This window comes from Lacerta agilis, chromosome 2 (assembly GCF_009819535.1).
Source record: "Lacerta agilis isolate rLacAgi1 chromosome 2, rLacAgi1.pri, whole genome shotgun sequence".
In the NCBI taxonomy this organism is placed as follows: domain Eukaryota; kingdom Metazoa; phylum Chordata; class Lepidosauria; order Squamata; family Lacertidae; genus Lacerta; species Lacerta agilis.
The window spans coordinates 114,522,371-114,550,148 of record NC_046313.1 but is presented as its reverse complement, the minus strand read 5'-3'; the positions used below and the strand labels follow the sequence as shown (position 1 = coordinate 114,550,148).

The 27,778-nt window shown below is 44.0% G+C and overlaps 2 protein-coding genes across 2 annotated transcripts; both read right to left on the bottom strand.

The window, feature by feature from the left end:
• Nucleotides 1-1,242: 1,242 nt before the first annotated feature.
• LOC117042520 (zinc finger protein 420-like) lies at nt 1,243-27,778 on the bottom strand. The gene is made up of 9 exons (XM_033142062.1): nt 27,626-27,778; nt 26,248-26,303; nt 22,071-22,197; nt 19,706-20,955; nt 12,718-12,984; nt 11,567-11,681; nt 9,388-9,467; nt 6,289-6,415; nt 1,243-3,628 (listed from the first exon to the last, which is right to left on the bottom strand). The coding sequence occupies exons 3-9, from the start codon at nt 22,102-22,104 to the stop codon at nt 1,521-1,523; spliced, it is 3,981 nt and encodes a 1,326-aa protein (XP_032997953.1). The 5' UTR covers nt 22,105-22,197; nt 26,248-26,303; nt 27,626-27,778; the 3' UTR covers nt 1,243-1,520.
• On the bottom strand, nt 12,505-13,057 carry LOC117042820 (zinc finger and SCAN domain-containing protein 31-like). The gene has a single exon (XM_033142475.1). The coding sequence runs from the start codon at nt 12,982-12,984 to the stop codon at nt 12,523-12,525; it is 462 nt and encodes a 153-aa protein (XP_032998366.1). The 5' UTR covers nt 12,985-13,057; the 3' UTR covers nt 12,505-12,522.

Below are 27,778 nucleotides of genomic sequence, written 5' to 3'. Positions count from 1 at the left end.
TTGGTGATCATATAATCATAAAATGCAACTGGGAAACACAGAGTCAAGTTAGATCCATCAAATTTGCCGCTATTTAGAATCTCTTCAGATATCCCTCTATTTCCTTGATGTGCAAAGTCAAAAATTTGGCTTTTCAGTCCAAAGAGTCGACTCACACTTGGCACTCCTTAAATCAATGGGCATTTGGCATGTTTAAACGAGGCATATTAGTCCCAGTGCAGAGCTGTCTTGCCGAATATCTTGCTTCTTCATTCTGTCTCATACCACCGTGGCATTTGGAGCTGTTTCACACAAACACCTGCTTGCTTTATGATATATATATATTATAAAGAGGCACAATATGGTGATTCTTGAGCATTAAAACCTCACTGCAGAAAATTACTGGAATAATTTATAAAAATGGCAAAACACACAGAGACAGTATCTCGACTGAATGAAGCTCAAACACAGCCCATGATTTGGCACATGGGCAAAAAAATGCTAACTTGGAGAAAAAGGGTTAACCTGGTAACCATTTTTGTGTGCACAGGACAATGGAGGACATGAAAAGATGAGCACCGCGGAGTGAATTGGTCAAGGGAGGGAGATGGATTCTCTGTAAACAAGTCTGGAGGAACCCATGGGCGTACCCGGGGGGGGGCAGGGGGGCAGCTGCCCCCCCAGAAGCAAAAAAAAAAAAAAAAAAAAGGTTATCGGCAACCTAAAAGGAAAAAAAAGCTCAAGACTGGTCTTTCTCCCCCTCCCAAAATCTCAGTAAAAATTGAGCTCTTCCGCTCTTGCCGAGGAACAGTTGGCCACTCGTGTGTGTGTGTGTGTGTGTTTTGCGCCGGCTGTTTCCCCCTCCCTCATGCCGACAAAGTGCTGGCGTTCCTATCAGAGACCGGATCCTAGCCTGCACCCTGCTTGGTCAAATGAGGATGCGGGCTGAGACTTGGGCAGTGTCAGGGGGCGAATTCATCGTTGCCGGGATTCATCGTTGCAAGGGAGCTTGGCAAACTGAGTTCCCTTGCATGGTGAGTAGTTCCTTTGCGAGGGCTGAGGATCCTGGGAAACTGAGTTTTTCAGCCATTTGGGGCTTTCTGTTTGGGGAGGAAAGTTTTTCTGTTTTTTGAAGCTGTTTTTGTTTTTTGAAGCTGTTTTTGTTTTTGAACCTGAACGACCATGGCTTGCCCCCCCCCCCTAGTTTTGATCCTGGGTACGCCCCTGGAGGAACCTACTAACTTTTTTATTCTTTGCTAATTATCCCCTCTGAGAATTCTTCAATGAGATGGGAGCTGCATTTTCTTACTCAAGCTTTTCCTGCATTCTAGCGTTGATATGACACCCCCCCACACACCATTGTGAATTATTTGGTAACAATGGAAGTTTCTGCTTCTTCAGAAGCTCCTTCCAAGCACTTTTTAAAAATTCCTCCACAAAGTGTCTTGGCACAAGCCCTGTCTGTATGCATTACGAGCATTTATATGGTTTCTTGTGGAAAGAAAGCTGGGAACTGCTCCCAAAGCTCCTTTAATATTCCTTTATATGGGTTCTCCGCTGTATGGATTTTTGGGTGGGAATAAAGGCTGGAGATCAGAAGAAAGCTGCTCCCATACACTGCCCATCGATGTGTGAGTTCTTTGATGAAGATTGCGATGGGAGCTCTGAGCGAAGCCCTTTCCACACTCCAGGCATTTATAGGGTTTCTCTCCCGTATGAACTCGTTGATGCGTAGTGAGAGTTGACTTCTCAGTGAAGCTTTTTCCGCACTCAGAACATTTATATTGTTTCTCTCCTGTATGGATTCTTTGATGTCTGCTGAGACAATTCTTCATACTGTAGCTTTTCCCACATTCAAAGCACACATACGGTTTATCCCGGGTGTGCATTTTTCGATGATCAACCAGATCCGCTTCCTGACTGAGGCACTTTCCACATTCCAAGCATTTATATTGCGTCTCTGCAGTGTGCGCTTTCTGGTGGTAAATTACACTAGTACGGTTTCTGAAGCTCTTTCCACACTCTGAGCATTTATACGGTTTCTCCCCGGTGTGAATTCTGTGATGGTAAGTGAGATGGTGGCTCTGACTAAAGCTCTTTCCACATTGCAAGCATTTATAGGGTTTCTCCCCCGTGTGAATTCTTTTGTGGGTAGTGAGATTTATCTTCGCAGCGAAGCTTTTTCCACATTCCGAGCATTCAAAGGGTTTCTCCCCAGTGTGAGTTCTTTGATGGTCAGCAAGTCTGTCCTTGCTGCTTAAACTCTTTCCACACTGCAGGCATTTATATGGCTTCTCCCCAGTGTGAATTCTTTGATGGGTATTGAGATTCATCTTTAAAGTAAAGCTCTTTCCACATTCCAAACATTTATATGGCTTTTTGCCAGTGTGAATTGTTTGATGAGAAGAAAGGCTAGAATTGTTTCTAAAGCTCTTTCCACATTTCAAGCACTGATACGGCTTCTCTCCAGTGTGAATTCTCTGATGAACACAGAGTTGTACCTTTCGACTGAAGCTCTTTCCACACTCACTGCATTTATATGGTGTCTCCCCTGTGTGAATTCTCTGATGGCGAGTGAGAGGGGAACACTGACTAAAGCCCTTTCCACACTCTAAGCATTTATATGGTTTCTCCCCTGTATGAATCCTTTTGTGGGAAGAAAGTGTAGAATTGTGTCTGAAGCTCTTTCCACACTCCAAGCATTTATATGGTTTCTCCCCTGTGTGAATTGTCTGATGGTGAGTAAGTTTTGGACGACTAATTAAGTTACTTCCACATTCCAAGTATTGATATGATTTCTCTCCGGGATGAATGGTTTGATGCCGAGTAAGTTTTGAACTACTAATGAAGCTCTTTCCACATTCCAAGCATTTGTATTCCTCTGTGTGAATTCTTTGATGAGAAGCTAGGCTAGAATTTTCTCTGAAGCTCTTTCCACATTTCAAGCACTGATATGGCTTCTCCCCAGTGTGAATTCTTTGGTGAATAGTTAGACGTAACTTCTGAGAGAAGCTCTTTCCGCATTCCAAGCATTTATATGGTTTCCCCCCCTTGTGAATTATCTGATGAGAAGAAAGGGTAGAATTGTCACTGAAGCTCTTTCCACATTCCAAACATTCATACTGGTTCTCTCCCGTATGAATTCTTCGATGAGAAGAAAGGGTGAACTTCTCTCTGAAGCTCTTTCCACATTCCAGACACTGATACGGCTTCTCCCCTGTGTGAATTCTTTGATGATAAACAAGCCTTTGCTTGCTACTGAAGCTCCTTCCGCATTCTAAGCATTTATATGGTTTCTCTCCTGTGTGAATTCTCCAATGGCAAGAGAGGCTATAACTGTCTCTGAACCCCTTTCCACACTCAGAACATTTATATGGTTGCTCCCCTTTGTAATTTTTGCAGTAGGATTTACACTGGTGTTTCAAACCAAGACTTTCCCATTGAACGAAGCAGTTACCACATTGCTTTCTATCATCTGTTTTTCCCTGGACTGAGGTTGCGTGAAAGCCACTGTCATTTAGAAGCTTATTCCTTTTCTTTTCTGCTTCGTTTTTGCTCCTCTGCTCTTCTCGCTTCCTACATCTGTCTCGGTCCTGGGTCTCTTTTCCATGTGGTTCTTCCTTATTCTTCCTTTCCGATCCGTCACATTCTGCAATGAATTGAGAAACTCGTAAGAGCCTAAGGAAGAAGCAGGCCCTTATCTAGCTTAACAACTTCCATACTTACGATAAAGGTAAAACTGAGTGGATAATAGAGGGAAGGAAAACCATCGTAGACATTTAACTAGCTCTCCTGACTGGCAGAAGGTGTGCTACAGAGTATTGTAGGCCTCGGTCCTGTATACCTGAAGGAGCGTCTCCACCCCCATCATTCAGCCTGGACACTGAGATCCAGCGCCAAGGGCCTTCTGGCGGTTCCCTCACTGCGAGAAGCAAAGCTACAGGGAACCAGGCAGAGGGCCTTCTCAGTAGTGGCGCCCGCCCTGTGGAATGCCCTCCCATCTCATGTCAAAGAGATAAACAATACATTCAGAAGACATCTGAAGGCAGCCCTGTTCAAGGAATTTTTTAATCTGTGACATTTTTATGTATCCTAATATCTGTTGGAAGCCGCCCAGAGTGGCTGGGGAAACCCAGCCAGATGGGCGGTGTACAAATAATAATAAATTATTATTATTATTATTATTATTATTATTAGTTTCGAACCATAGGAACCTGGGTTCAGCTTCCAGCTCAGCGATGAATCTCATTGTCTGCTCTTGGGCCGATCACTCTCTCTCAACCCAACCCAGTTTGAGAACCACGATCCGTGCCCCTACTTACTATGCATTTTATGAATGACTAGATTTGGGCTAGCTGAAACCAATTATACTTCACAGACCCCCATTTCTCACTAAGAGTAGCTTTGCAAACTGGGAACCCTTTTTGAATACGACCCCACACCCGAAGGAGACCCCTAGACTCTCATCCTTGATATTGAATAGATTTGTTGCTTTGCAATATTGGATGATCAAGGAAGGGAACGATGGCAGGGGCTTGCACCATTTCCACCAGGGTAACACAGTCGCGTGGGTGCAAGAACAGAAGAACCTCTACAGCTGGTATAGCTGTCAACCTTTCCTTTTTGTGGGAAATTCCCTTATTATAGCATTGGAAAACAGCAGGGAGGGTTGACAGCTATGACAGCTGACAATGATGGAGTAAATTATTTTAAGAGTCCTCAGCCCCCTCTCCAAACCTGTAAATTACAATAGGTTGCTATCAGGCACAACAAAGTGTTGGTGCTGACCTTGAAAGCCCTAAATGGCCTCAGCCCAATATACCTGAAGAAGAAGAGTTTGGATTTGATATCCCGCTTTATCACTACCCGAAGGAGTCTCAAAGCGGCTCACATTCTCCTTTCCCTTCCTCCCCCACAACAAACACTCTGTGAGGTGAGTGGGGCTGAGACTTCAGAGAAGTGTGACTAGCCCAAGGTCACCCAGCAGTTGCATGTGGAGGAGCGGAGACGCGAACCTGGTTCACCAGATTACGAGACTACCGCTCTTAACCACTACACCACACTGGCTCTCAGAAGGAGCGTCTCCAACCCTATCATTCAGCCCGGACAATGAGGTCCAGTGCAGAGGGCCTTCTGGCAGTTCGCTCCCTGCAAAAAGTGAAGTTACAGGGAACCAGGCAGAGGGCCTGCTCGGTAGTGGAGCCTACCCTGTGGAACGCCCTCCCATCAGATGTCAATAAACAAAATCTGACATTTAGAAGACACCTAGCCCTGTTTATGGAAATTTTTAATGTTTGATCTTTTATCGTGTTTTTAATATTCTGTTGGGAGCCGCCCAGAGTGGCCAGCCAGATGGGCAGGGGTATAAATAATTGTTGTTGTCGTTCAGTCGTGTCCGACTCTTCGTGACCCCATTGACCAGAGCACGCCAGGCACGCCTATCCTTCACTTTCTCCCGCAGTTTGGCCAAAATAATATTATTTGGTAATATTAAAAATAATATTATTTGGTATAAATGATAAATTGTTATTATTACTACAGTGATCTTTCTTCTGTACCCTGGTCTATCCAGCTGTACAAGGGAGTTTCTGAGCCTTATTTCCGAGAAACTTCCTTCCCACCCCATTCTAGGATACACACACACACACACACAGAGGGGAGCTTTGGGTTTGCCTTCCCAAAGCCCTAAACACACACGAAAAAGAGACACCTGACACTTCCACTTGCAAAGGCCATGGTTTAGAAAGGCGTAAGTGGAAGATTCAGGGAGAACATGACAGGTACGTGCTTATTCAAGGTTAATTGCAGAGGGTTAAGAAGCTCAGGTGCTGCAGGAGTGCCACTGTTAATCCACCTCGGAATATTGGATTTCATTCCATAAAGAAATAAAGGACCCCTATACGGTTAAGTCCAGTCAAAGGTGACTATGGGGTTGCAGCGCTCATCTCGCTTTCATGCCAAGGGAGCTGGCGTTTGTCCACAGACAGCTTTCTGGGTCATGTGGCCAGCAGGACTAAACTGCTTCTGGCGCAACTGTACACTGTGACGGAAACCAGAGCACACAGAAATGCCGTTTACTTTCCCACCGCAGCAGTACCTATTTATCTACTTGCGCTGGCGTGCTTTCAAACTGCTAGGTTGGCAGGAACTGGGACAGAGCAACAGGAACTCACTCCCGTGCGGGGATTCAAACCTCCAACCTTCTGATCGGCAAAGAGATTTAGACCACAGCGCCACCCGCATCCCGTTCATTCCATGAAGAAATACTGACTCATGAAGCATATGTTAAGATCCAAGAGGGAGCCTCACCAAGAGATGCCAGGATCCCAACACTCTCCTCCATGACTTGGTTATGCAGAGCCCTCTGGTCAGGATCGAGCAAGGCCCACTCCTCTTCGGTGAACCACACAGCCACGTCCTCAAAAGATATTGGACCCTGAAAGGAAAAGAAAACATTTTCTCCTCGTAGGTAATACAGTGTTCAAAATTTGCTGGGCGGATTTTGCACCTGGCTACCGGCTACTTGCGACCAACTGAAGATGCCCGGCTGCCAGAATGGCGCCTGACATCTCCCCCATCTGGGGGTGTATGTCCTTGGATCTTGACTGTTTTCACACACTATCAACAAACCCTGTAGACTTCTACCTGTGATATTTTATCTGCACAATCTGAACAGATTTCAGCAACCAAAACGTTATCTTGAAAAATACAACGTTTGAGCCGTCTGGCCCCAAAATGGCGACTAGACATTCCGTTTTGGCCACTGAAACTCTGAATTAAGTAGCCGTTTGGCGATTAGCTTATATATCTGAGTTTCTAACCCCGCATGGATTATCTTCTAGCTACATAGAAAAGTTTATTATTATTATTGAGTTTCTCTTTTATTTATTTAAACTTCAAGTTTATACATTTCACTAATTTTACAAGCATTTTGACATTTCAATACTTGACTTCCTTCCCCCTCTTTCTGCGGTTCCTTAAATTTACCATATTGGCCCGAATATAAGCCGCACCTTTAAAATTCGGGATGTGTGTGTGTGTGTGTGTGTAAAAAAAGACAATACAAAAATATAAGCCGCTTCCCTAAAATTCCGCAAGCACTCACACCCATTCTGTTTTACCGTATGTCTGTTTCAGCAGTGATATAATAATAATAATAATAATAATAATATTTATTATTTGTACCCCGCCCATCTGGCTGGATTTCCCCAGCCACTCTGGGCGGCTTCCAACAGAAATCAAATACAAAAATATCAAACATTAAAAACTTCCCTAAAAAGGGCTGCCTTCAGGTTTTTTCTGAATGTCAGGTAGTTGTTTATTTCCCTGACCTGTGATGGGAGGGCGTTCCACAGGGCGGGCGCCACTACCGAGAAGGCCCTCTGCCTGGTTCCCTGTAGTTTTGCTTCTCGCAGTGAGGGAACCGACAGAAGGCCCTCGGCGCTGGATCTCAGTGTCCGGGCTGAATGATATCGTAAAAGCCAATAATCAGCACTTTAACTTTTCACGGTCAAAATTTGGAAAAAAGTGAGGCTTATATTCAGGCCAATACGGTATTTTTAGTATCTCCTGCATATCCAGGTCAACTTAATTTACTCATTTATTCATCTTCTTTAAATATATAGTCTTTTAAAACTGCCAATGTTTTTATCTGTTTATATTTTCTCTGTAGATATTCAATAAAATCAACCCTGAGTGCTCACTAGAAGGACAGATCCTGAAGTTGAGGCTCCAGTACTTTGGCCACCTCATGAGAAGAGAAGACTCCCTAGAAAAGACCCTGATGTTGGGAAAGATGGAGGGCACAAGGAGAAGGGGACGACAGAGGATGAGATGGTTGGACAGTGTTCTCGAAGCTACTAACATGAGTTTGGCCAAACTGCGAGAGGCAGTGAAGGATAGGCGTGCCTGGCGTGCTCTGGTCCATGGGGTCACGAAGAGTCGGACACGACTGAACGACTGAACAACAACAACAATTCAATAAACCATTTCCATTCTTTTGTAAAAGGTTAGTTATCTTGATTTCAGAAAGTGTTGGATAAGTGTTTAATTTCTGCATATTCCATAAGTTTTTGTATACATTCTTCCTTTGGTGGGACTACTTCTTCTTTCCATTTTGGGGCAAATAACATTCTTGCCGCTATAATCACATACATGAATAAATTTCTATACATTTTAGGTAGTTCTGTCCCTATAATTCCCAAAAGATAAGCTTCTGGTTGTTGCTTTTTTGCAAATGTTATTTAAACATCCTTTTCATTTCATACTGACATAGAAAAGTTTCATAGAATCATAGAATCCTAGAGTTGGAAGAGACCACAAGGGCCATCCAGTCCAACCCCCTGCCAAGCAGGAAACATCATCAAAGCATTCCTGACAGATGGCTGTCAAGCCTCCGCTTCAAGACCTCCAAAGAAGGAGACTCCACCACACTCCTTGGCAGCAAATTCCACTGTCAAACAGCTCTTACTGTCAGGAAGTTCTTCCTAATGTTTAGGTGGAATCTTCTTTCTTGTAGTTTGAATCCATTGCCCCGTGTCCGCTTCTCTAGAGCAGCAGAAAACAACCTTTCTCCCTCCTCTATATGACATCCTTTGATATATTTGAACAGGGCTATCATATCACCCCTTATCCTTCTCTTCTCCAGGCTAAACATACCCAGCTCCCTAAGCCGTTCCTCATAAGGCATCATTTCCAGGCCTTTGACCATTTACGGTAGGTTGCCCTCCTCTGGACACGTTCCAGCTTGTCAGTATCCTTCTTGAACTGTGGTGCCCAGAACTGGACCCAGTATTCCAGGTGAGGTCTGACCAGAGTGGAATGCAGTGGTACTATTACTTCCCTTGATCTAGACGCTATACTCCTATTGATGCAGCCCAGAATTGCATTGGCTTTTTTAGCTGCTGCATCACACTGTTGACTCATGTCAAGTTTATGGTCTATCTAGACTCCTAGATCCTTTTCACATGTACTGCTCTCAAGCCAGGTGTCACCCATCCTGTTTTTGTGCCTTTCATATATTTATTTTTTTGCTCAAGTGTAGTACTTTACATTTCTCCCTGTTAAAATTCATCTTGTTTCCTTTGTTTAATTGAGGTGACATGGATAATTATCCTTAGAATTTAATGAAACCTTCTTGAGTGGCGTTCTCAAGGAGTGGCGTTCTCAATTGTTTAGGCTCAAGGAGATGAGCAGGAGACAGAGGCAAGGCTGGAATGATCCTTGAACTGACAGTCCCTCTTCGTTGCTCGGATCGGGGAGAAGGAGGGGAGGGCAAAGGTATATACAAACTAGCTTCAAACCATTTTCACATCTGTTCCCACCCACCAGTGGCGCGTGAAACCCCCAATGTTTCACGGACGAGAATGCAGCCCCGACTCTGAAGAAGTTTCCCCACTCCTGCCCTACCTGATCTGGTTCTGCAGCAGCTCCTTCTCCTCCCCCAGGAAGAGATGTCTGACTAGATCTTCTCGGCATCATCCCATCACCTGTGAGAGACAAAGGTTGTGTGAAGCCATTGGCTCATGCTCATCTCAGAGGCGAATGGAAGCATGTCTAAGCATACATGGGCATTGGCAGCCATTCTTCTCTGTTGTGGAGGGAATGAAAAAAACTTTGTTGCTTAATAATAAATAGTAACAACAGCAGCAGCAGCAGCAGCAATTTATTTATTGCATTAGCCATATAGCCGTAGCACATTCTGAGAGACCAGGAAGTGACCTGTCGTGATTATACATAGAATACTACGACTACAGTTAGAACATTAAGTGTAAAATCATGCTGAGTGATACAGATGAGATAAAGAGCAATAACAGGGCATGTTGACTGTGTCTATGTCAGGAAGTTACATAGGACTAGGGCTGAGGTATGTTAGCCAAAAAGGTGGCCCTGAGTTTCAGGGCCTGTAATATATAGATGGCCACTCCACGTGATATGAGTGGGTTGCAGGGGCGTAGCAAGGGGGGGCGAGGGGGCGGTCCGCCCCGGGTTCCATAATGGAGGGGGTGACAAATTATCAAGGAACAATTGTTTTTGAATATTTTTTTTGAATATTTCTTTTTTGAAAATGCCTGCTCCGAAGGTCTTATCTTACTATACTAGGGATTATATAGCTATATATGAAATTTCATTCATATCGGTTAATATCTTGACCCTCCTCCACCAAAATAGCTGTTCACTTGGCTGTTTTCCTATGTCATGAAGGCTGAAATTTCAGTTAAGTGGAGCACTTACTGTTCCCAACCCTAACCCTGTGGAAAGCCATCTAATTAGACTTTAATTTGATTTTGAGATGTTTTTAGGAGGTAATTTAATTGTTGTTTGATTTTATACCAATGTTATGTATCTGATGTTAGCCACCCTGAGCCCAACTTTGGCCGGGGAGGGTGGGATATAAATAAAAGTTTTTTTATTGTTACTTGTTATTATTCCTTTGTATGAAAATATGAAATAATGTAAAACCATTTTTGCGGGGGGGGGGGGGGTCAATGGGGGGGTTGACAAGGAATTTTCTGCACCGGGTACCACCTGACCTTCCCATGCCAGGGGTGTGGGGTGTGTGACAAATTTTTTTTGCCCCCAGGTACCAATTTACCTTGCTACACCCCTGGTGGGTTGGCATCCGCCAGAAAGTATTTCATGCGGTCATCGTCCCGGGCGATGATCGGTGGGATTAAAAGGAAAAGCCTGGGGCTTACTGAGACATATATTGGGCAGTAGAAGAAAAAATGAATAAGGTCCTCTATCTTTCCCTCATCGCATGGACAGAGTCGAAGTTCCAGAGGAGTATTTTTTACCCTGCCCATCTGGCCGGGTTTCCCCAGCCACTCTGGGCGGCTCCCAACAGAATATGAAAAACACGATAAACCATCAAACATTAAAAACTTCCCTAAACAGGGCTGCCTTCAGGTGTCTTCTAAAAGTCAGATAGTTGTTTGTTTCTTTGAGATCTGATGGGAGGGTGTTCCACAGGGTGGGCGCCACTACTGAGAAGGCCCTCTGCCTGGTTCCCTGTAACCTCACTTCTTGGAGAAGGCCCTCGGAACTGGAGCTGAGCAGAATGATGGGGGTTGAGATGCTCCTTCAGGTATACTGGACCAAGGCTCTCAATCTCAGAGTCATTGGTTTGAGCCCCACATTGGGCAAAAGTTTCCGGCATTGCTGGGGGTTGGACTGGATGACCCTTGGGGTCCTTTTCAACCCTACAATTCTATGATTCTAAGGAGATGTTACGGTGAACAAATAGTCAAAAGGGGCAGGAAAGAAGTGGGCTGCTCCACTTTGCTCCACAGCCACTGGGATGCCATCAGGATGGGACTATCCGCATGAGCTTTCATTTGTACACAAACGGGCTGAAGTAATAAATCGATTGAGCTTTAATATCGCAAAAGTGTTTTTGTGAAAAATGCATTGGCTAAGTAAGCAATGCGTCTGGATTGGGGCTAACATCGTGCGCACGACACGAAAGAAGCCCAGCACACGAAACGCACACTGAACTCTCTTCCCTCACCAGATCAAAAAAGGCCTCAGATCCCTTTCAAAACCAACAGATGGTGACCATATGGAGACCCAGCCGAAGGATCCTTACCCAGTGGCTTCTCTCTGACATCCAACGGAGATCTCTCTGCCTCGGGGAAATCACTTCTCATTTCCGCAAGCAGACCCTTTACCTGAAACAGCAATGAGGATTGGAGGACATCGAATGGGGAGATGTATTAGAATACGGAATGACACAGGGAGAAAAAACCTGAGCAGTACTTGGAAGATTTTCCAGAGAACGTTGGTGAACAATAGAGGGTTTTGGGGGGTGTCCTCCCTCCGTTTCCATTTGGTTTTACAAATATAAAATCATAAGAATACAAAATACATATTCATATTTTTCCTTCTTTTTTTGAAATAATTTTCATTTGGTTTTACAAATATAAAATCGCAACAACACAAAATATATATCCATATTTAGAGATTCCTCCGAATCTCTAGACTTCCCACCTTCCCCTCTATACAGGTGAAACTCGAAAAATTAGAGTATCGTGGAAAGGTTCATTTCTTTCAGTAATTCAACTTAAAAGGTGAAACTAATATATGAGATAGACTCATGACATGCAAAGTGAGATATATGTCAAGCCTTTATTTGTTATAATTGTGATGATTATGGCGTACAGCTGATGAGAACCCCAAATTAACAATCTCAACTTTGGGGTTTTCATCAGCTGTACGCCATAATCATTACAATTATAACAAGTAAAGGCTTGACATATCTCGCTTTGCACGTCATGAGTATATCTCACCTATTAAACTCCAGTAGCTAATGAAGACAATTGCTTACATAAAAGAACTTTTCCACGATATTCTAATTTTTCGAATTTCACCTGTAGGTCTTGTTGTCAACCTTTTCAACTGCATATTATTCAGGAATCCATATTTGAAGTCACTCCATTTTGTCCGTAATATTGCCCTCGCTCTCTTTCCGAGTCTGTTGGGAATACCTGGACCAGGAGTAGCCAATATTCCCCAACCTATCTCAGGGGCGATGAGAGATTTAGTTCAAAAACACCTGAAGGCCATCACAAGATCTTGAGATGCTCTCACCTGCTGCTCTTCCTGCTTCTTCTCCTCCGCCTGACTCAGGAGGAATCCTTCGGCCAGGGCCACCGCCTGGGAACTGGTCTCCGCTCCACATTCCCTCACCCAGCTCGCCATCTCCGGGGGGAGGACAGCCAGGAATTGCTCCAAGATCACCAGGTCCAGGATCTGAGCCTTGGTGTGTCTCTCTGGCTTCAGCCACTGACGGCAAAGGCGGTGGAGTCGGCTGCAAACCTCTCGGGGTCCCTCGGCCTCCTGGTAGCGGATCGGCCTGAAATACTGGTGCCGAGCATCTGAGCTGAGGGCATCCTCTTTACCCAGGATCCCCTGTGCGTTCCTTTCCCAGAATCCCTCACTGCTCTTGCTTTTGATGGGATCGGTGCCTCTTCCTGCTTCAGTGGCATCTGCCTGTTGCTCTTCCATCTTTCACCTGCATAAAAACTATGTTGCTGATTAAAGCTTATTTCTCCCTTTGATTTTCTGTATTTGTCCCTTTCTTATCAGCCTGGGAAAGCACACACGCCACTTCTCCAAGCCCGCCATCTGCATTCCACCATTACATTCATGTATCATTCCAGACCGTCATCATCTACGATTCCTTTTATTTCCAATTAATTTCCAATTAGTTTTCCAAATTCAACATATTAATTTGGAATTTAACACCAGTTTAGCAACTGACTTTCCACCCCTCTCAAAATATGCTTCTTTCCCCTCCCTCCATTGCTGCTCGTAGTAAAACACTTTTTTCTTAATTTCTAATACTTTTCCATTCATTCCTTTCCCCAACACTCTGCATGTCCCATTCTTCTTTAGACATTTACCTGACATTTCCCCAGCGAATCAAATTACTCTTCTTTCCTCGACCCATATAAATCATAATTTTAAATCGTATTTCCTCCAGTAAATACAACCCAATAAATCATCCTGTCTTTATCATAGAATCATAGAGTCGGAAGAGACCCCAAGGGCCATCCAGTCCAACCCCCTGCCAAGCAGGAAACACCATCAAAGCATTCCTGACAGATGGCTGTCAAGCCTCCGCTTAAAGTATTCCAGGTGAGGTCAGACCAGCTTGTCAGTATCCTTCTTGAACAGGGGTGCCCAGAACTGGACCCAGTATTCCAGGTGAGGTCTGACCAGAGCGGAATACAGTGGTACTATTACTTCCCTTGATCTAGACGCTATACTCCTATTGATGCAGCCCAGTATTGCATTGGCTTTTTTAGCTGCTGCATCACACTGTTGACTCATGTCAAGTTGATGGTCTACCAAGACTCCTAGATCCTTTTCACATGTACTGCTCTCAAGCCAGGTGTCACCCATCCTGTATTTGTACCTTTCATATTTTTTTTTTTGCCCAAGTGTAGTACTTTACATTTCTCCCTATTAAAATTCATCTTGTTAGCTTTGGTTTAATTGAGGTGACATGGATAATTATCCTTAGAATTTAGGTTGGGGGGGTTGGTTGCCCTTAGTTGACCATGCCCCCCCCCAACTTCTCTCACTGCCAAGGAAAAATAATGAAATGAAATGAAATCTAATAAATGAACAGAAAGAGAACCCACCCAAGTGACGCTGACACAAAAACCTCACATATATACTACAGGTGAAACTTGAAAAATTCGTGGAAAGGTTCATTTCTTTCAGTAATTCAACTTAAAAGGTGAAACTAATATACGAGATAGACTCATGACATGCAAAGCGAGATATGTCAAGCCTTTATTTGTTGTAAATGTGATGATTATGGCGTACAGCTGATGAGAACCCCAAATTAACAATCTCAACTTTGGGGTTTTCATCAGCTGTACGCCATAATCATCACAATTATAACAAGCAAAGGCTTGACATATTTCACTTTGCATGTCATGAGTCTATCTCATATATTAAACTCCAGTAGCTAATGAAGACAATTGCTCACATAAATAATAATAATAATAATAATAATATTTATTATTTGTACCCCGCCCATCTGGCTGGATTTCCCCAGCCACTCTGGGCGGCTTCCAACAGAAACCAAATACAACAATATCAAACATTAAAAACTTCCCTAAAAAGGAACTTTTCCACGATATTCTAATTTTTTGAATTTCACCTGTAAGTAAAACAATGTTAAGTCATCACCTCCCTCCCCCAACCTTAAAACTGTATACAGCATTCATGTCTCACGTTGAATGATTGAATGTAACTGATCGGTAGAAGAGACTCTGCAACCTGAAAATACAGTTGTACCTCGGGTTAAGAACTTAATTTGTTCTGGAGGTCCGTTCTTAACCTGAAACTGTTCTTAACCTGAAGCACCACTTTAGCTAATGGGGCCTCCCACTGCCGCTGCGCCACCAGAGCACAATTTCTGTTCTTATCCTGAATCAAAGTTCTTAACCTGAGGTACTTGGCCACTGGTCCCATCACCTCCTGGCAAATAGAAGGGGAAGAAATGGAGGCAGTGAGAGATTTCACATTCTTGGGCTCCATGATCACTGCAGATGGTGACAGCAGTCACGAAATTAGAAGACGCCTGCTTCTTGGGAGAAAAGCAATGACAAACCTAGACAGCATCTTAAAAAGCAAAGACATCACCTTGCCGACAAAGGTCCGTATAGTTAAAGCTATGGTTTTCCCAGTAGTAATGTATGGAAGTGAGAGCTGGACCATAAAGAAGGCTGATCGCCGTAGAATTGATGCTTTTGAATTATGGTGCTGGAGGAGACTCTTGAGAGTCCCGTGGACTGCAAGAAGATCAAACCTATCCATTCTCAAGGAAATCGGCCCTGAGTGCTCACTAGAAGGACAGATCCTGAAGTTGAGGCTCCAGTACTTTGGCCACCTCATGAGAAGGGAAGACTCCCTAGAAAAGACCCTGATGTTGGGAAAGATGGAGGGCACAAGGAGAAGGGGACGACAGAGGATGAGATGGTTGGACAGTGTTCTCAAAGCGACTGGCATGAGTTTGGCCAAACTGCGGGAGGCAGTGGAGGATAGGGGTGCCTGGCGTGCTCTGGTCCATGGGGTCACGAAGAGTCGGACACGGCTGAACGACTGAACAACAACAACTATTTCTGGGTTAGCGGCGTCTGTAACCTGAAGGGTCTGTAACCTGAGGTACCACTGTAGAGACAATGCACGCGTTTTTGTAACCCAAGAAAATCTTTAATAAATTTTTTTTAAAAAAAAAAGAAAAGAAAATCCTATTCATTTCAGACCCTCCCCTCCATGGGGTCTTTAAGTAACTTTTTTATCTGCGCATTGTAAGTCCATCTAATTTATAATCTTGCATTGCTACCAAAATCTGTGTAGCATTGCAAGAGTTATTTAAAACCTGCCCAATCCTTTCCCGGTGCTACCAGGTTTCTCTCCTTCCACACTGTCTCTCCTTCCATGCTGATTCAACCTGGGCATTTGGGGTCCAGGGCACTTAACCATAAAAAAAATCAGACTGTGGCAGTAGTTCCACATACAAAGTGAATTTTAATAGGCTGGAGCACTGCCCTACTGAAATCTGGGCTAGAATTGCACCTAAGCAGACCACCCACGTTGACCTACTGTTCTGCACCTGGGAAGGCGCCCCCACCCCCAACCCACGCATTGGTCTCCATGGCAACCTCTTTGCACTTGCAGATCCGAGGCCATTCACAGGCAGGGCCGTGGAGCAGCTACCGTCCCTTTGCCTTCACAAAGGAACCGGTCGGGCTGGTTTCCTCTTGCATGCCTCCCACCTTCACGGATGCAGGATTGCAAGTCTGGAAGCGGCCCGCAACGGCACCCCTAAAAGCCTCCCTCCTAACAATGCAACCCGCTCAGCTCCCACCGGAGCCTCGCGCTTTTGTTTTCACGTGTGAAGGCGCACACGCGTGTCGGCGCACACCGGTGCGTAAATTATAACTTGATAGCTGCAGACCGGCTTTAAAATCCCCGCCTCTCCATGCTGAGAAGAAGAAATCAAGGCGCTCCGCTCCCTGACCTGAATGTGGGGTTGTTTATTTGGAGGGGGTCGCGTCCCCTCCTCACTGCCCCCTCGACCCAAATCAGGGACACTCACCAGGTTCAGAAGGATGCTGGTGCGGAGATCGGGTCGGACAAAGGCTCCTCCTCTCCTTCCCGCCCCGCTCGTGAGAACGCGGACGGGAACGAGGTGTTTTATCTCCTCCAGGGCCCCGCCTCTAACTCCCCCCCCCATCGCCTCCCTCTGCATGCATCCGGTTCACTTTAACCCTTATACCACCAAACTGCGGAGAGGACCTCCCTCCATCCCGCCCTCCCCCTTTGCATTCCTCCGAAAGCAAAAAAGCCAAGGAGGAGGCAATGAATCATGGAATTGCAGAGCCGGAAGGGACCCCCGAGGGTCATCCAGTCCAACCCCCTGCAATGCAGGAATCTTTTGCCCTGGAATGTGCTGTTCTTTTTTCTTTTTCTTTTTTTTAAAAAAAGAATTTATTGGTTTTCCACATTAAACAACAAATAAACCATACAAATACAAATATAACAACATTACAATTACAATAACAAAAACAAAAAAAGGAAAAAGAACTTATACATACCTAACGCATGAACACTGGAACACTGCAATAATTATTATTTGAATCCAATTTCGAATCTTAGTTGGGGACTTCCCCCGTTCTCTCATCTGCGTTCAGTTCTAAACAAAATCGAAAATTCTTTCTAGTAGCACCTTAGAGACCAACTGAGTTTGTTCCTGGTATGAGCTTTCCTGTGCATGCACACATACCAGGAACAAACTCAGTTGGTCTCTAAGGTGCTACTAGAAAGAATTTTCGATTTTGTTTTGACTATGGCAGACCAACACGGCCACCCACCTGTAAGTTCAGTTCTAAATTACTTTAGTAACTTTGTAACTATTTTATCATTCATTCACCATTATTCTTAATCCAAATCAAATAACATCTTAACTTATCTTAATTAACTTATTACTAACCATAATAATATAAAAATTCCGTATACAATACTTCTTCTATACTATTTTAATCCAACATTGTATAACTAAAGCCACATATATTCACTGATTCTGCTTCAAATGTCCAATTTTTCACGATGTTTTAAATATTCTTTAAATTTCTTCCAATCTTCTTGCACCTTCTCCTCCCTCTGGTCTCGGAATGTGCTGTTCTAGGCTGCATCCCCAGAAATATAGAGCCCAGATCAAGGGAAGTCATAGTACCACTCTGTTCCGCCTTGGTGTGTCCAGTTCTGGGTGCCAGAGGCGTAGGAAGGTCAGGTGGTATCCGGTGTGGAAAATTTATTGTCACCCCTACACACACACACACACACACACACTAATATATATATATAACCCAGGAGAGGGAGACTAATTTTGAAGCAGGAATGACCAAAAACAACAAACAAAAAAACCCCCTGCAAAAATGTGGGAGAGAATTGAGTTTCTAAAATTGATTTTTATTAAAGTTTTCACAATACAATAAAATAATATCTAGAACAAACAGAATCGGGAATATAAGAGAGGAAAGAGAAAAAGAAAGAAAAGAGGGAGGGAGGGAGGAGAACAAAGCTATAAGAAACACCAAAGATAAAGGGGGAAAACATCTGGTTCTCCGTCTACATTAGAAAAGGATTATTTAAGACATTTTAAAAAAACGTGTAAGAGCATTAAGACTATTGGGGGCAGTGCTGTGTTTCGGATATATGTTTTTATTTACATGTATATGCAGACTAAGTATAAGGTGGAGAGGCCCCCCCTGCATTCACCCCCCCCCGATTTTGCTCCCCCCACTTGATATTTGGGGAGATGCTGGGGTATTCGCAGTGCAGCTGCACACCGACCTCTCCAAACTCCACCAGGAAAAATAAGACAAGACCGTCCCCTGTCCACAAGGTGGCCTCTTGGGGGGGGGGGATTCAGTTCACAAACCTTTTGATTATATACAGTTTCCTTATTCTATTTCTAGATCTACTATCAGCATCTAAACCTGACAGAGCCTTTCCCCACGGATCTGCATTCTAGATTGCTAGCCGTATTCTTCTTTTAAACTAAGAGGGTATGTAGCTAGGGCAGTTGGGTAAGCTTTAAAGAGAAGGCCGTTGGGAGTTTAAGTTTCCATGTAACATCTGCTTCACCAGGTCATCTTAATACAGTTTATTTCAGTCACTTTATTCATCGTGTTTTATTTTAGCCACAGTTCCTTTTACCTTTCCCTTCCCCAAGATTCATTTATATATAGTTTGGAGTTGCTCTCCCTTTCTATACTTCCACGGTTCATAAACAAAACTACACCTATTGTTCTTCTGCTGCATGTATTTAAAATAAAACTTTCCAGGTGGATTCCACCCCCCCCCCCAGCTTCTTGGCTCCCATTTGGTCACTGACATCTTGCAAATCAAAGTCCTCGTTTTCAAATGCGTTCATACGGTTTCTCCCCTGCGAGAACTCTTTAATGCCAGGTTGTTGTTGTTCAGTCGTGTCCGACTCTTCGTGACCCCATGGACCAGAGCACGCCAGGCACCCCTATCCTTCACTGCCTCTCGCAGTTTGGCCAAACTCATGCCAGTCGCTTCGAGAACACTGTCCAACCATCTCGTCCTCTGTCGTCCCCTTCTCCTAGTGCCCTCCATCTTTCCCAACATCAGGGTCTTTTCTAGGGAGTCTTCTCTTCTCATGAGGTGGCCAAAGTACTGGAGCCTCAACTTCAGGATCTGCCCTTACAGTGAGCACTCAGGGCTGATTTCTTTGAGAATGGATAGGTTTGATCTTCTTGCCGTCCATGGGACTCTCAAGAGTCTCCTCCAGCACCATAATTCAAAAGCATCAATTCTTCGGCGATGAACTTTCTGAAGCTCTTTCAACCTTGAGAGCACTGACAGTTAATCTTATAGCTATATGAATTTTCTGGTGGCGGAGGGGGAGTTGGGAAGGTGAATGAGGTGGGAGGATTTCAACTTTTCTGGCATTTATATGGATCCTACCCTCTTGAGGATTCTCACCCAAGCTTTTCCCGCACTCCAAAAGTTTAATATAATCTCAACCCCCAACTGTGTATCCTTTGATTACTGAAGTTTCTGCTTTTTCGTAAGGTCTCTACAACCATTTCTACGGTTTCTCTGCTCCGGGAAGTATATGATGGGAAAGTGGGACTTTTCTTGAAACTGAAGCTATTTCCGCATTCCCGAGCATCTATATCGGTTCTCCGCTGTACGGATTCTGTGGAGGGAACAAAGGCTGGAGCTGCGAAGAAAGCTGTTCCCACACGCCAAACATGGAGGTGTGGCTTCTCTGGTGGAGACTGAGAGAGTAGCTCTGGGTGAAGGTCTTCCCACACTCCAGGCATTCGTACGGCTTCTCCCCTGTGTGAGTCCGGTGGTGTTTCGTGAGCGTGGTCTTCTCCGTAAAGCATTTCCCGCATTCAAAGCATTTATACCGTTTCTCTCCTGTGTGGATTCTCTGGTGACGCCTGAGGTAATTCTTCAGAGTGAAGCACTTCCCACAGTGCAAGCACATGTGGGGTTTCTCCTGGGTGTGGATTTTCTTGTGGTTGACGAGATCCGCCGCCCGCCTGACGCACTTTCCGCACTCCAAACACTTATACGGCTTGTCCCCGGTGTGGATCTCCTGGTGGTAAGTCAGATTCGTGCTGTTTCTGAAGCCCTTCCCGCACTCCAAGCATTTGTAGGGTTTCTCCCCCGTGTGGACTCTCCGGTGGTAAGCGAGGTTGGAGTTCCGACTGAAGCTCTTTCCGCACTCCAGGCATTTATACGGTTTCTCCCCTGTGTGGATCCTTTCGTGTGCGGTGAGGTGCACCTTCAGAGTAAAGCTCTTCCCACACTCCAAGCATTTGTACGGTTTCTCCCCGGAGTGAATCGTTTGGTGGTTTGCCAGGATCACCTTCCGAGTGAAACTCTTTCCGCACTCGAAACATTTGTACGGCTTCTCCCCAGTGTGGACCCTTTGGTGATTAGTGAGGATTACCTTCCGAGTGAAGCTTTTCTCACACTCCAAGCATTTGTAGGGTTTCTCCCCTGTGTGGATCCTCTTGTGGTAGGACAGGCTGCAGTTGTGTATGAAGCACTTGCCACACTCCAGGCATTGAAACGGCTTCTCCCCTGTATGAATTCTCTCGTGATTGGTTAGACGTAACTTCCGAGAGAAGCTCTTTCCACATTCCTTGCAGCTATAAGGTTTTTCCTTTGTGGGAATTATCTGAGGAGGAGGAGAAAGGCTATCATCTCCGAAGTCCCTTCCACATTCAAAAGATTGGTATGGTTCCTCCTCCGTGTGAATTTCTTGATGAGAAGAAAGGGTGGAGTTTTCTCCAAAGTTCTTCTCAAATTCCATGTATTGATAGGGTTTCTCTCCAGTACAGCTGCCTTTTCCCTCTGTCTCTGTCGCATGTTGTTCTCCATTATTCTCGGTTTCAGACTGATCACCTTCTGCAATGAAGAGAGAAACTGATAAGAGCCTGAGGAAGAAATACAGCCTCAAATCACTGAGGTAGCAGCAAGGATGAAGTTTACTGGGAAATGATATACAATGAATTGAAAAGGATGTTCAAAATAACTTTTTAAAAAACAAAACAAAACCAGAAGCTTTCCTTTTGGGAATTATAGGGACAGAACTACCTAAATTGTATAGAATTTTATTTATGTACCCGACTACAGCAGCAAGAATGCTACTCGCCCCAAAATGGAAAAAAGCAGAAGTCTCAGCAAAGGAAGAATGGATACAAAAAATTATGGAATAATACAGAAATGGTGAAACTCACCAGAAGAATAAGAAATCAAGATAACCATTTTTTAAAAAAATAACAGAATGGAAATGGTTTATTGAATATTTAGATAAATTTTAAACAGATAAAAATATTGGCAGCATTATTGTAATAACCTGCAGTTTCATAAGAGAAAATATTGAAAGTAGCTAATTAAATGAATTTGGATCTGCAGGTGTTAAAAAATAAATTTAAGGAACCGCAGAAAGAGGAAGACAAACTTTTAAATGTATAAATTTGAAAAATATAAATAAAAAAACTTTTTAAAAAAAAGAAACTAGCTTCCAGGTGGAATATCGGGAAATCGCTGAAATGTCCGGGGAAACCCAGATTTATGGCAACCCATGTCGGAAATGAAGATTTTTGGGTGAATTTACTTTTCGAAAGCTCAAAAACTTCAATCTACTTGGAGATTTAGCAAGAAAAGGCCAACAACTTTTTGAAATATGGCAAACCTACAATCCTTAAAAAGTTTTTTTAAAAATGTATTTACAAATTTCAAAAAAATAAAAATTTAATACACATATTTCCCAATTAATATTCATTGAAAATTACTTGTTTCACCCATCGAACAAATCAGAAACCTGCATTTCAAAAGGCCTGGCCTATTCAGACCAGTCAGGTCAACTGGAGGGGACATATTCAGAGAGAACACAATAGATAGCTGGCCATTCAAACTTAACTGCAGTGGATTAAGAACCCCAGAGCATGGCTGACACTGTGGAGCTGCAGCTGAGCTAGTCACATACAGAATTTTCAAAACAGGTACTTTGATCTTACCCTGAGAGGCCGCAATCCCATAGATCTCTTCCATGACTCCCCGATTCAGAGATCTCGGGTCAGGATCCAGCAAAGCCTATTCGCCTTCTGCGAAATGTACAGCTACGTCCTCAAAGGACCCGGCACACTGGGGCGGAAAGGAAAACATTTCATCCTTGTAGATCAGATTATCAACCAGCTACATAAAAAGGGCTAATTGCTGACCATTATTCTTGTAATTTAATGAAACCTTCTTGAGTGGCGTTCTCAAGGAGAGAGAACAGTTTAAGCTCGGGGAGGGTCATTTCCGGAAAGAGGAGATAGTTTGCTAGGATTTGCTAGCTCCATCGCCTGCGAGAGGGAAAGGGGGTGGGAATCTCATGCCTGTGTCTCAGAGGCAAATTGAAACACATCCAAATACACAAGGGCATAAGAAAAAGTTGTATCGGCGGTCTGAGTGGATAAATAAAACTTTATTGTTTGAAGCTGTAGCCCACCACAACGGAGATACAACGAACAAACAAGGTCAAGAGGGATGTGAATAAACCATCAAAAGTTTATTATTGGACCCACACACAGGCATCAAATCTATGTTGCCGATGAAAACCTACTTTTGCCTTTGATTAGTCATGGGTTGGTTTTTTTAAAAGACAATTTTTGGTTGTTTTTTAAACAAGTACAAAAACTACAAGAAAGAAGATTCCACCTCAACATTAGGAATAACTTCCTGACAGTAAGAGCTGTTCGACAGTGGAATTTGCTGCCAAGGAGTGTGGTGGAGTAGAAGAAGAAGAAGAGGAGTTTGGATTTGATATCCTGCTTTATCACTACCCGAAGGAGTCTCAAAGCAGCTAACATTCTCCTTTCCCTTCCTCCCCCACAACAAACACTCTGTGAGGTGAGTGAGGCTGAGAGACTTCAAAGAAGCGTGACTAGCCCAAGGTCACCCAGCAGCTGCATGTGGAGGAGCGGGGAAGCGAACCCGGTTCCCCAGATTACGAGTCTACCGCTCTTAACCACTACACTACACGGAGTCTCCTTCTTTGGAGGTCTTTAAGCAGAGGCTTGACAGCCATCTGTCAGGAATGCTTTGATGGTGTTTCCTGCTTGGCAGGGGGTTGGACTGGATGGCCCTTGGGGTCTCTTCCAACTCTAGGATTCTATGATTCTAAAAACGATTAAGCACCTATCCAGCATTCAAGATTCAAACATATTACTTTTTAGGTAACCCCTCCACTGAGAATATTGAGCAGTCAGCACAAGATCTCGATTTGGGTCTGGTGAGATGCTCAGACGTGGCTGTATCCCGGATAGGATTGTAATGTGTGTTTTTTCATTATTCAATCTGAAATAATTTCTTCTCTGCACCTGAGATCTGCTATAATGCTTCTGCCTATGGAAGCTGCATTGCTTTCACAGCTACCAACACCCATATTCAAGATCCCTGCCTGCTATTTCACTAACCTTTTCTATCTTCAAAACAAAATAAAATAAAATAAAAAAGTCCTTCCAGTAGCACCTTAGAGACAAACTAAGTTTGTTTTTGGTATGAGCTTTCGTGTGCATGCACACTTTCTTCGTGCATGCACACGAAAGCTCATACCAAGAACAAACTCATACCAAGAACAAAGCTCATACCAAGGGACCCAGGTGGCGCTGTGGGTTAAACCACAGAGCCTAGGGCTTTCTGATCAGAAGGTCAGCGGTTCGAATCCCCGCAACGGGGTGAGCTCCAGTTGCTCGGTCCCAGCTCCTGCCCACCTAGCAGTTCGAAAGCACGTCAAAGTGCAAGCCACAACCCCAGAGTCGTCCGCAACTGGACCTAATGGTCAGGGGTCCCTTTAACTTTAAGTTTGTTCTTGGTATGAGCTTTCGTGTGCATGCACACTTCTTCAGATACATGCACACGAAAGCTCATACCAAGAACAAACTTAGTTGGTCTCTAAGGTGCTACTGGAAGGATTTATTTTTTATTTTTTATTTTGTTTTGACTATGGCAGACCAACACCTGTAACTTTTCTATCTTGTCTTCCTTTCTTTGCCCACATCCTATGGATTAACATAACACATCTCCATCCACCTACCTTCCTATTCAGGTGTCACTAACTAGGGCTGCTACCCACCTGCGCGGTTCAAGCTCTGCTTTAACCCTGTAAATGCCAAACTCCCCCTTCCCCAATGCAACAAAAGTTTGGATGAGCAGAAGTACTCCCAGCAAGAAGCAGCGCCCGGAAAACACCAAAATGAGGGGTTTTTTTGGGGAGGATGTCTGAGTCTGCATCGGCTCTTGTAGCTCCCTAGCCTGCACTGTTTCTGACACTTGATGGCACTGGGCCTGATGCAGACCGGATCCCTATACAGTGAAACGGCGGGTTGCAAACGCTCCGTGTTGCGTATGTTCGGGTTGCGTACTCCGCAAACCCGGAAGTGTAACATGGAGCGCGGACGCTTCTGCGCATGTCCGTGCATTCCGCGCTAAGCGTCGCCCGGGTTGCACACTGTTCGGGGTGTGAATGGCACCCCGGAACAAAATTGGGTGCGCAACCCAAGCTACCACTGTACAGACCTTTCTCTTCCCAGCTCCCTCGCATTCCAATGGGCATAAGCAACAATGCTGCAAAGAGAACCGGTGTGGTGGAGCGGTTAGAATGCTGGACTAGGAGCCGGGAGACCCGCGTTCGAATCTCCACTCAGCCACGAAGCTCACTGTGCGACCTTGGGCCAGCCACTGCTTTTCCGCCTAGCCTACCTCATAGGGTTGTTGTGAGGAATGGATGGGGAGGGGCAGAAAGGTGGGGTATAAAGGGTGGTGATGACTCCTATACACCCCTGTTGCCACTGCCTGGCCAGCTAGGGCCAGATGGCTCAGTTAATCCGCTTTCATTTCCACCTGAACAGTTCATTTCCACCAGGAAGTCTTGCGTAGTTGAGTCTTTACATCAGTGGCTCTCCAAACATTTTTCCTCGGGGGGGGGGCACATTTTCACTATGAAAATTTCCTCGCACCACACCAAGCATTTTATTGATAAGAAATGCAAGTGGGGGAAAACAAATTAACAGCTCCTTGTACAGAAGTACTTGGTTTCGGCAAGATTTCTTTCTGTTTTGGTGTATAATTTTGTATTGAATTTTCCAAACATTTCCACAATAATCTGCATCTCAAATGATGACATTGTTTCATAAATTGACTCCCCGTCTTCACCTCCACTGTGTTTTCAATCAAACCTTCTCTGCTGCATTATATATTTATGTATTGCAGAAAGTTTATCTGTTACAGTCAAGACTTTTAAAAAAATTCTATCCCCGTTCTGCAAATAAATCATTTCGACACAGTACTATGCTACAATGAAATGTTAAAATGTGTATTTGATCGTCCTTGTTATCTTGCCATCCTCCCCTCGGCATCCTATCTTGCCACACCCTTTGAGAACCACCCAATTAAATTTTGCCTTGTGCCAACACGATGCCAACCTCATCCAAACAAGGAAGATTTAGGATACTGAGGCATTGTCACGGACAATGATTTGGGGAACGGTTTATTTTTATTAGGATCAAGAATAGAGTTAAATGTTGAGTAAGGTTTAGTATGATTAAAGCTAGGAGAGACAGAGAGATTTTACAATGTTATAAAGTTACTACAGAAGATTAGAAATGAATGCAGAAGAGAGGATGTGAGGAAGTCCCCAAATGATGATTATAAATAGGATCAGGATAGTTAAATGTTTGTTGGTAAGTTTTTTGTAGTTTTGTTTTTGTAGTGTTTTTATATTTTTTGTATTTTGTGTGTTTTTTATTGTTAAAAGTTAATAAATTCTTTTAAAAAAATGATTTAGGGAAGGGGGCACTGGAATCAAAGGGCACTTATGAAATTACTCAGGGTTTGTTTGTTTTTTAGCAGGAACGTGGGGGAACTCAAGTTCCCTTACCTTTTGAAAATTAAATAATTATTATCTTTTGTCTGGGAGTGCTGGAATGGATATACACCCAATACCTGAGCCCAAAACCCACCTATATCTGTAATCAATAAAGTTGCTGCCACATCCTTGTCTGCTTGAGTTTATTAATCACATCTTACATTTAACCATGGGGGGGGCACTGCGACTGGGCCCACAATAAACAAACAAACAAACAAACAAGTCCCCCCAACTTTTTACTCCAGGAAAAAAAGCACCAGGTACTGGAATCAAAGGGTACTTACCAAATGACTCTTGTGGATATATTAAAGACGGAACGTTCTCTGTGTTGCTATTTCAACTAGAAACAAGCAATAATAAAAACATTTTTTAAAAAATACATTAAAGTCCCACATTGAATATAACTGATCTGTAGAAATGACATTATGGCTTGAAAATAGAGACAGTGTATGTACTTCTGCAACCCAAGGAAATATTTAATAAAAACAATTAAAATAAAAGAGAGTGTGAAGGGGGGGGGGAGAGAAAGAAACCCTGAAACAAATTTGGATTCTGGCAGCTTTGGGAGCCACTGCTTTAGATGAAAAAAAAAAAACCTGCTGGTTTTGATTTGTCTGCAAATATCCCCTCCTCTTGCAGACCCTCCAAGGGACCCTATTATCCAGGGTCAGTCCAGGATTTGCAGAAACTTTCAAGGTTTCTGATTTGATCCCAGAATGTCCTGCTTTTCCTTAGGATGTCCCTATTCCCATTGGAGAAATCTTGGAGTTATCCAACCCCCGAGGCGAGGAGGTAAGTAACTATACAACCTTTAGAAGAAATCTGAAGGCAGACCTGTACAGGGAAGTTTTAAAAAAATGTTTAATGTTTTATTATAATAAAGCATGTGTGTGTGTGTGTGTGTGTGTGTGTGTGTGTGTAGAGTATGTTGGAAGCCAGTCAGAGTGGCTGGGGCAAAGCAGTCAGATCGCCGGGGTATAAAAATATAAAAATATAATAATAATAATAATAATAATAATAATAATAATAATAATAATAATAATAGAATAGGGCGTCCCCATTATCATCAGAGAAATGTCAGAGGGTACAGAGTTATGCGACCCCCGAGCCAAGGAGATAAGTAACTATACAACCTTAAGAAGACATCTCTGTATAGGGAATTTTTTAAAAATGTTTAATGTTTATTATTATTGTGTGTGTGTGTGTTTGTTGGAGGCCCCCCCAGAGTTGCTGGAGTAACGCAGTCAGATGGGCGGGGAATAATAATAATAATAATAATAATAATAATAATAATAATAATAATAATAATAATAATAATAATAATAATTGAATAGGACGTCTCTATTTTCATCGGAGGGGATGCTCCTGTCTGGATTCGCAGGGCAAAATGGGGCGGGGGGGGGGAGAATCTATTCTCTCTCTCTTTCTCCGGAGCACAAAGGAGTACAGTATTCGCTTCCCGGATGGCCTGCTAGCTTTGCGCTTTTGCGCGGAGGAAGGCAGAGAAAGGGATCTCCCCTCCCCAGATCGGGTGGCTTTTTGTGACAGATCCCGGCCGGATCGGCTGCAGACACCTTCCCGGGCACCCTCCCTTTGTCTCGATCCCACCCCCCCCCCGGGACACTCCTTTGCCCCCGATGCGCAAAACGGGGAGCTGCTCACCAGATGGCAGGAGGCGCGCCTCGACGCAGCTGCAAAGGCGAGTCAAGGCCACCCTGGGGAGGGAGAGCCAGGCAGGAAGGCGCTTCGGAAGGAGGTGCTTTGGCAAAGACCTCGTCCCCAAATCCCTTTCCTCTCTAGGAATCGAGATCATTG